General features: G+C 45.2%; 1 protein-coding gene across 1 annotated transcript in view; it reads left to right on the top strand.

Moving 5' to 3' along the window:
• Window positions 1-950: 950 nt before the first annotated feature.
• LOC119433862 (uncharacterized) overlaps window positions 951-10,056 on the top strand; it is a 29,442-nt gene continuing 20,336 nt past the window's right edge. The window contains 6 exon segments of the mRNA XM_037701136.2: window positions 951-1,092; window positions 4,411-4,675; window positions 5,523-5,873; window positions 8,582-8,791; window positions 8,793-8,942; window positions 9,664-10,020. Of these exon segments, the coding sequence (XP_037557064.1) occupies window positions 4,412-4,675; window positions 5,523-5,873; window positions 8,582-8,791; window positions 8,793-8,942; window positions 9,664-10,020 (1,332 nt within the window). The 5' untranslated portion in view covers window positions 951-1,092; window position 4,411.

The raw sequence follows: 10,056 nt of genomic DNA, 5'->3' as shown, positions 1-10,056 counted from the left end.
CGATAACATTAAATTGATAGCGGGTGAAATGCAGTCCTCAAGAAAAGGATAAATAAGTACACGTGTCAATATGGCTTCCGAGATTAGAAGATCTCGGAGGCCATGGCTTGTACTGATTTCGCCGCGAATCGGCAGGCATGAAAAGTACAAATACAACACGCTCCCGGCATTTATTGCACTGCCTCTCGCACTTTCCGGACGCACACGCAAAGCATGGCGAATAGGTAGAATCACTTAATTAGCACTATATATGCGAAATTTAAGGCGTTATCGAATAGCGTCCCGCACGTAAACTACGCTATCACGATATACTGAAATTCGCGTTCTGAAAAGTTCATTTGGTAACGCTATTTCCATTAACCCCGCTCGTTACTAAAATACACTCTAGTTAAACTAAAACATGGCAAAGTTGTGTAAATTAAACTTGCAGTTGAAATAAAGCACTATTTTAAGCGCGTACAGGCGCAGTCGGTCTCAGTGATCGCAGAGAAAGCATATTCGAATATGCCGCGTAGCGCGTCTCCGCCCCAATGCAGGTCGCTCGCAGCGCCCTCGCACAATTTTTCCACACGAGGCGCCTCAGTGGGAGAGCGCCATCCGGCCCACTCGCTATATTCTACACCGCTTTGGATGCCACTAGAGCGTACTATTATAGTATTACTAGTATACTCTAGCGGCGCACGCTTTATGTTTTCTACAACAGAGACGCCGCAAGCAGAGCGTAAACATTCCAGCTATATGATGACGTCCTTTGGATTTAAAATGTGAATCTTAAAGGCTACCGGTTGAATGCGGCGAAAGCAAATGTTGGGAGCCGGAAACACGTCATAGACATCGGGTTTTTCTGCTGTCCGGAAAAGCCGTTAGAACACTACAGCGCTGTCATCGCATCACAGCGCTTCCTATAAATAGGGGAGGCGCTGGTGGGTCTCGCCCGTCATTCTCGCAGGGGCACTCGGGAGAACGCGCAGCGCGTGTTTCGCGCGCTCTTGTATCGCGCGCTCTCGTGATATCGTTCGAACGATTCGATGTGACGCATCTTCCTAGGCTGCTGTGTCGTGCACTGCACTGACGGCGACAGCGCGTCGAAAGGTAAGATTGGCCGTATGCGTACGTTTGTCGTGTTTTATTCTGCGTGTCGCGTTTTAGCGTAAGCACTAGCCATTAGCATTTGTCGCGCATACCATGTGCTTTTGTCATCTAAGATAACAGCGCACGGCTAAACGAAGACAAGAAAAAGACTTACTCTTTTCGGGTACTCATTTCGTTTTGCCCGTGCACTGCTAGCATGGTTGTTCCAGCTCGCCATTCTTGTAGAGTTCAGTCGAGGTCCGTTGGTTCCAAACCTCTTATATAAGGGCACAGTAAAGAAAAAGAACGATTCTGCATATTTCGCGCAGCACTTGAAACATGTGGCCGTAACCCACATTGGTTGCGATCAGAAATTGGGAAATTTTGTCTTTGTTGTTTGCGAACAAATGTTCACCACACAGAGATGGCGCGTGAGCGCGTGCAGGGGACGTATTCTGAAACGTTCCACTTCGGCGACATGTCGCTTTTCGTGTGCAGGCGCGCACTGATTGGCTGTTTTAGCAAAATTGGATGGGATGATTGGCTGTATGAGCCCGACGTCAATCAATTTTGCTCAATCAGCCCGCGTCTGAAGGCGAAAAGCAAAATATCGCCGAAGTGGAACGTTTCAGAAGACGTCCCCAGACGACATGGCGCCGGCAACCGCGCGTTGTCTGTAGCGCATTGTAGTGACCTGCGTACTTTCTAATAAGTGAAATATCGTTTTGTTCGTATTGGATGGATCCAGAACTGCAAATTACAAATAATCTAAGTGGGCATGCCAGAAATTTCAAAAAAAAAAAAAGCGCGATGGGATGTACTGGTACAAATAATTATGAATGTACGATGCGTACCCCTCATGGCTAGTTGGGCTCTGAAAAATTGCTGAGAAACTGTACCAGGTCGTAGCCATAGGCGTAGGCAGGGGGGTGCAATCGGAGTAGCCACGTGCTCGAGTTTGTCGGATGTCGGTCGCGCGCTCCCAGGTTGAAGGTGGCTTGCAACGTCTGGCGGGCTGAAATGGGAGCGAATGTCACAGCCGTAATTGCCTTCTCTACTGCTTGGCTGGGGCCGAACGGCGCTAGCTGACGGGGATGGGAAACGTTAGCTTCCACGGGCGACGGCATTCCAAGCGCGTTCCTGACGTATTTTCTATGCCGATCCCAGACATATCCCCGACTGCGAAGCACCGTGACGCCGTTTTGGATGCACGCGGCAGGCCTAAAGCCCGTTTCACATGGTGCGAATTTGCAGTGCGTTTTTCGCAGCTGCAATTTCCGCAGATGCAAAATTCGCAATCCCGTTTCACATGGATCTACGGCAGCTGCGTTTTTCGCATACTCGTTAAGCATTCTGACTGGCGATGACATATGAGCGAGCCGTCTCCTATTGGTCGTCTGTTTGCACCGCTACAGTAGCTACCACCGCATCTGCGTTTTTCGCAGAGAAGTTCAGCACGCCGAACATCGAAAAAACGCACGCACGAAGGGTCCAGCGGCCTCATTTCCGCAGCTGCGAATTCGCACGTGCGAATTCGCAGACAAAATCGCACCGTGTGAAACGGGCTTTAATCGGCGGCCGTGGTAATCCGCACCGCAAGAACGCTTTAGAGCGCTAGAAAGCGTCCAGCTGAATGTATCAGATGAAGCTTTAGCTCAAGGACTTCTATCTAAATGCACGGGAATGGAGAAATCGTTTTTTTAATCGTTAGAATCTAGTGACTGGGGAGAGGAAAAAGATTTTCTATTTAGGCCGTCTATTTTTTACCAAGTTTGTTGAAAATCTCAAAATTTCAAGAACGAAACTAAGCTCAGTAACTAAACTACAGTAACATCTAAAGCGGACAATATTCATGTATTGTACACCACTCCGAAACATACCACTAATGTGCGAGTGGTACTTATGCAAAGCCCTTGTAAGTGTAATGAATTCACTTGAGCTGTAAATTCATATAAGAGCTGCCCATTTTAGATAATCTAATGGATACAATTTACAGAAATGCAATATGTTTTTGATGCAGAGTTGTGGATTTGTAAACTTCATGTTTATATTTATATTAACAGATTTTTGACAATTTTAGTACATTTCAGGCTCTAAATCCAAATTCTGTTTCTACAGTCACCAGAATTTAACATTCTTTCAAATGCAATAAATTTTATTCAAATTGGTCCATGGGTTGTCTCTTAAAAGCATTTGTTTTACATGCATTTTAATAGGTGGCATCCAAGTTGGCCCTGAGCTTAAGCTTTCTCTTAAAATTTTTATTTGTCTTTAATTCACAAAAATTTGCTCAGCTTATTTGGTTTGTAATGAAAACCATGACTTTGAAACTGGATAAACCAAAGCACAACTGTAGCTGGCAGGTATACTTTTTCATTATCATATGATTCATTATCATATATGGAAAGATCTAACTTTTCTTTCTCCACTGAAATGTTTTGATTTGTTGCCGGTGAGTTCTGTAACAGGTACACAAACTGCTAAGCATTCTTGTTTTTCTTAATTGTATGTGGGGCTTGCTGAGCAATTGTGTAGATATTGACAAGTACACTAAATTGTCTGTTAAGATTCTGAAACCTGTAACAACCTGTAATTAAGGTTGGAAGGAACCTTGATACTGCAGGCGAGACGCATTGGTGTGAATATCTTTCAGTGACATCCCACTCCCGGTGGACAGGATTTTCACACGAGACTATGGTTATTCAGGTAAATCCTTGCACAATGAGAAGTAGACCCAGTGCAAATATTGGTAAGACACTGTCTTGCAAATTGGTAAAGCCAGCAAGTTATGACCACACATTTTGTTGCAGCTTTGTTGTTAAGCATTCTTTGCTTAAGGGCAAGCTGCAATAAAATTTTAGACCACGTGGAAAGTTGTTTCAGATAGCATAGATACATAGTAGTCTTCATACAAAATTTTGTTTGCGATATAAGTGGATGTTCTATTACCCCTCACTGGAAGTCGCGCAGAATCTGGAATGTTAAGAATCAATGTGGCTCCTCGGCATGATTTCTGGCTTTTTGCTCCACGATACTTGAGATTCTCAATGAACCAGACCTAATTACGGGGCAAATGCAACGCATTCATCGCGATGGATTAGTGGTCATGTTCTGCTGCAGAGCATGAAATCTGGCGGGCATTCGATTTCGGAGTGCTCGCGGCCGAATTTTGGTGAGAGCGGAATGCAAATACAATATTCTGTGCTTTGGGTGCTCGTTAGCGAACCGCAGCTGGTCGAAATTAACCCAGAGTGCGCCCCCTCCACTATTGGGTCTCTCATAACTCATTGTGCAGCTTTGCGGCATTAAATTCCAGAATTTTTCCTAAATGCTATGCAGTATGCCCCCCACATATCACCAGCTGAAGCTTCAGCTATGGTGGATCCTGTCGGACCCCGATGAAAGCCACGACACATACCTAGAGGAGTATCGAGCCTTCTTCCGCAAGCAGGCCCCGCTGCTGGACGTTGACGCAACATTTTCATTCGGCGAGGTATGCCGCAAGCAGAGCAGGAACCTTTACGAAGAACCAATTTACCAGGTCGATTGCACCATAGAGTGGCCTGGCATCACCTGGTTTGGCCCGTCCACTAAACACTTACAGGTGAGAGTTCACTGCCTGTATTATGATACAACCAAAGCAATCATCTTACTAACATACAGTTTGTGCGCGACGCCGTCTTACAGCTGTGCTGAGAGTTGGTCTGTTAATGTTGTATAGGAATTCCTTAAAATGAATTGCAGATTGTGGAACACTGGATTGCTTGAAACATAAGTGTAAACAGCGAAATTGATGGTGCCATCTTCCTCCGAAGTTCTGTGGTAAACTACGGCCAACAGACCGTACAGTATACACTGCCTTCAACGTTGAATAAGTATGGTGCCTCCTATGATGTTTATGCTTTGCCTCCCACTTCCGTTAAGCTATACTTTACTCAAAGAATCCAATAGTGCTGTTTTCTAATGTTCAGCTTGTGCAATCTTATTGTAGATCTTTCATCCCCAAATGTTTCACATGGCTTCTTGTGCCCTTTATGGTTGAAATGTTATTTTGTTTTTGCATGCCAACATACACCGAGTGTGGCCTGCCCCTGCATAATGTGCGTTGGTACTCTTTTTCTGTGCCCTACATGTCCTCAAGCCAGTTTATTTATCTTTTTGCCTGGAGTTCATACCCCAAGTATGACAAATAAAAAGCGCTCATTCATTCATTCATTCATCTGCCATGGTGCCTTAGTGGCTAAACATTGCACCCCTAAGCAACAAGGTCACCAGTGGTTTTGATTCCAAGTCACAGTGGCCACATTTCAATGGGGGCAAAGTGCAAAAATGCTCAAGTACTTAGATTTAGGTGCAAGTTAAAAGAGCTCCAGCTGTTAAATATTATTTCAGATTTGTGGCACGTAGAATCCCAGAATTATAATTAATTTTCACTGTGCAATTTATTCAAGGTTGGTCGTGCGTGGTGCAATGCCGGCCGTGACGAGGGGTCCAACAAGGCACTGTTCCAGTGGTTGGTGCCAAGCCCCCTCGAGGCCTTTCAGTTGGCCACTCACCCTGTGGACCGGAATGTGAGCCTTTCGTCATTCTCCTTTGGCACGCTGGCGGAGCTCGGAACATACGTGCAGCACCAGCTGTTCTCCGCAACTCTTTATCGCGGCCACCGTAACTATTGGGTGGAAGCAACATTCCAGCATGACCAGCGCAGCCTCCACATTGACCTACACCTCAACCACCATAACGGGTGCGAAGACCGAGTCGCAGAATACAGATTTGTCATGCCCTATGTCAACATCTTGAAGGTGCGTACTTTCCACCTAGTTTGGTAACCACAGCAGCAGCATTCTGATGGGGGGCAGAATACAGAACAACTTGGGTACATCAAACTTAATTTAACGAGCATGGATGTAACAAATTATTGCATATAGTGAAGTAAATCTGAAATAGCGAAATAGTAAATGTGAAATAGTAAACGTGAATTTTTTCATGGTGTGTGTATAGCATTACCGTTGTTATATCTCGTCCCGTTATGTTACAACCCCTTCAAGTGATACAATTGTTCACAAAGAGTGCTTCGAAAGCACTCGATACCCAGCACAGGGTTTCCCCTTTAGATGCCAATTCTGTTCATGGAAACATCAGTTTCAACATACTTCTTGCCACCTTCATGCTCGTTAAGGACGTACTGCTGCAGAAGGGACTAAGAAATTTGCAATTCTTCAGTGTGTTTTGTCAGGATTACAGAATGTGGACTTCATGCGAGAACTCGCTACAATGTCTAATACGAGAACATCAACTGTTTCATGTCTAGCATACTTGGAAAGCATCCATCCATTCAGCCACATCAAATATGTGCTGGATGCAAAACAATTCGAAAAACAAAACGAATTGTTTTGAAAAACAAAACGTAAAACCACTGCACGACGACGTACTGACACAGATCAAACAGCCAGCCATCTCGCCTTCCCAACTCATTTCACTAAAGCGCATATTATTCAAACTTGCTGCACAGGCACGATCGTAAGTGTTGGTGACGCAATTTGAATATATTGCCATCAGTGCCTTTGAATATATCTCGCCTTCCCAACTCATTTCACTAAAGCGCATATTATTCAAACTTGCTGCACAGGCACGATCGTAAGTGTTGGTGACGCAATTTGAATATATTGCCATCAGTTTTCGGAGCACTTTTTTTGTGATGAATTGTGGCACTCGAAGGGGTTGTAACTTTATGACGGACAAGATATAACCGGTATTTTCGTGTTGGATGCAACTTCTTTATAACAAAATGTGGCTGTCCTTATAATTAAATGCTCCTTAAAGAACCATCCCCAGGGAGCTGAAATTTAATGCGGAGCTCCCCACAACAGTGTCCCTAATAGCTTATGTGTTACCTTTGGACAATAAACCTCGTAATTTAGATTTTTATTTCTGGACTGTCAGTGTGTCAATGCCTGTACTCTGTTGCATAGTTATGGTGCACCCACGACATTCGCAAACAAAAAGTAGCACATTAGAATAGCTTCACACTAACAAAAGATTGCAAGAACATTCTCAGTAATACGTAACTGCTAACTTGGAGCTTAATACATGAAACAAATATGTCTGTAATCAGAAAGACGGAAAAACCATTTCGTCTTTGTAGTGCCAGTCTACGCACAACAGTTGTGCACAGCTTAGTCTGCTGCGCGTGACTAAGGTAGGCATGCTGTGTTTGTAGCACAGACTATTGAGACTGCAAGGAGCCCTTGCGCCACCGAGACTCAACTTTTGCACTGGACTTTGTCCCCTTGGCTTCTTCCTTGTGTAGCTTCCAGTGCACTGGCAGAGACTGAAAAATAAAGCCATGTATCTGTGCAATAACGCAGCTGGAGATTCAGGAGACATTCTTTAATACTGAGGCCATTCTATGATTATTTCGAACAGTGCTTTAGGGCCCGTCTGGGGGGAGGTGGGTCTTAAAGCAACATTTTTAAATATTTTTATTCTACGAGGTGTAGCGCTGAAAACTGATGTGCTTATTTTGAATATAAGGTCCATTTTCATTTTTATCCCCTTCCGTGCAGATTTTATGCAAGCTTCCTTTTATCTCTTGCAAAGATTTGCAAGATATGTGCACCTTAGTTATCGCTAAATAGGGTATCAATGGCTTCTGTATGATTCAAGGAATGCAATAAGACCAACCTAGGTGCTCTGCCTTGAGTAGAACCCGAGTTGCCAGGTATTGAATTTGAAACTCGAAAAAGTGTTTCTCTGGTGTCTAACTTTGAAGTCTCGCTACTCTTGTTTTTGGTAAGGCAGAGCAATAAGGTTGATCTTATTGCATTCCTTGACTCGTACGGAAGCCATTGATACCCTATTTAGTGATATCTAAGGTGCACATATTTTGCTATTCTTTGCGGATACACGAAAATGGACCTTATATTCAAAACGAGCACATAACATTACATATAAGTACAAGTTTTCAGCGCTACACCTCGTAGAATAGATATTTTTAAAAATTGTTACGTTAAGACCCACCTCCCCCCCTTAGAGGAATGAGGTATATGCATGAAGTTGTAGAAATACTGGCCCAATTATTTAATTAGCCATGCTGACACACTTTGTTTTTCTCAATGTTGGATATTTCCTGCAAAATGATTTCTGCAGGAATTATTTGACCAGAAATGTTTGACAAGAGGAGCAGTTCAGTAATGCTGTTGGAGTACCTTGCTGGCACACCCGCCGTGGTTGCTCAGTGGCTATAGTGTTGGGCTGCTGAGCACGAGGTCACGGGATCGAATCCCGGCCACGGCGGCCGCATTTCGATGGGGGCGAAATGCAAAAACACCCGTGTACTTAGATTTAGGTGCACGTTAACGAACCTCGGGTGGTCGAAATTATTCCGGAGTCCCCCACTACGGCGTGCCTCATAATCGGATCGTAGTTTTGGCACGTAAAACCCCACAATTTTAATTTTAACTTGCTGGCATGTCTCGAAAATGGTGTTCCCCTGTGCTTGACACCTCAGGTGCTGATAAATGAAAACGACCACTTCGTCGAACTCTACCTTCACCTCAAGATACCGCCGATGCTGATGGGCGAAGTGGTCAGCGACATTCCAGCAAGGCCCGGCAGCGCAGCGGCGGCAGCTCCGCTCCGCTGGGAGCGCTACCTTGCCATCGGATGCAACTGCATCGGCGGTGCTGTGCGCACGTCCTTTCTCTGCGGAGGCCTCTTACCTGAAGCTAGTTGTACGGGACCACTCCCTGGCAAGGCGCGTGGTTGGGCGGCTCTCGCAGCGTTGTGCCCATGGGACACTCATCTGCTACGCACCCATTCGGACGTACTCGTCCAACAATGCAGCGTCCAAGTGGAGTCGCGAGGTTCAGGTATGGGTGCTGCGGCATTCCTTCTGTTGTAGGCAAATGCAATCAAACATGGTTGCAACCTCCTCAGTCTAAGACAGCTTAGATGTAATTGCTTCTCTAGTCGGTTCTTATTACGAACCGGTATCGCATTGAGACAGCTTTAGTATATTAGAATTTAGAAGCCAAACATGCGCTACATTTCAGTCAACCATGCCCACAAACAAATTTTGTTTTCTGAAATGCTGGCACCATTCACTAGCACAGCATTCCCATCCAAAATGATAAAATGACTACTAAAATGCCTCTGTGGACTCCTGGAATCCCTGGACTAGCAGGACTAATCATTGGCACAGAAAGATTCAATTTGCCATTTATTGGCGATTAGTGATAGTTACAATGCTATTTCTTTGTGTAAGTAAACACAATGTACAGTAAACTTGACAAATGTTGTATTTTAGCATAACTTACACAAGCCACAGAAACTGTAAGGAGAAAGCAATTTCTTCATGAATGTAAGGCACTTCTTTGCTCGCCAACAAGGAATGCCAGAATTTAGGAACGCCAGTTCCGCCTCCTTTCACTGCCTGCCTGAAGCAGGCTGCAAGTTGCTAGAACAGTGTGTGCGCGTGTGTGTCGCAAGACATCAACACCAGTATTGCAGCTAGAATGTCTGTACAATTGTTTTCGCAATAAAAGAAACGGGTGGTCCTGCTGTGCCAAATATTGTACACTGATTTTCTAGGTGCGGTGTGAGGTGATGCAGAGGACTATGCCATTTCCCTGTGCCTATGCATTCAAGGCCGCCCTGCACATCACCTTCGATGTCCTCGACCAGATGTTCCTCATGTCGGAGTCGCAGTTCAACAAGCTGGTGCGGGAGATCGAGACTCAATCGGAGAAGGAGCCATTGGTGGTGGAGCGGGCGCTCGGCCACATTGTGTCCAGCATCGACGCCGGCAACGTCGTGGTGTTTTCGCGTGCCTTCTATGCCGCCTGCAGCCTGTTCCACGATGAGAAGCCGCCACAGCTGGCCCGTGGCACCTGCCTCGTACGCAGCATCTTTGTCACACCAGGCCGGCTCATATTTCGGCCTGCGCAGGTCTGTAAATTTAGTGTCGCGGAGTCCTTTCTAGCA

The sequence above is a fragment of the Dermacentor silvarum genome, chromosome 11, assembly GCF_013339745.2.
Source record: "Dermacentor silvarum isolate Dsil-2018 chromosome 11, BIME_Dsil_1.4, whole genome shotgun sequence".
NCBI lineage: Eukaryota > Metazoa > Arthropoda > Arachnida > Ixodida > Ixodidae > Dermacentor > Dermacentor silvarum.
Note: the sequence above shows the minus strand (reverse complement) of the source record. Positions and strands in the feature narration are given on the sequence as shown.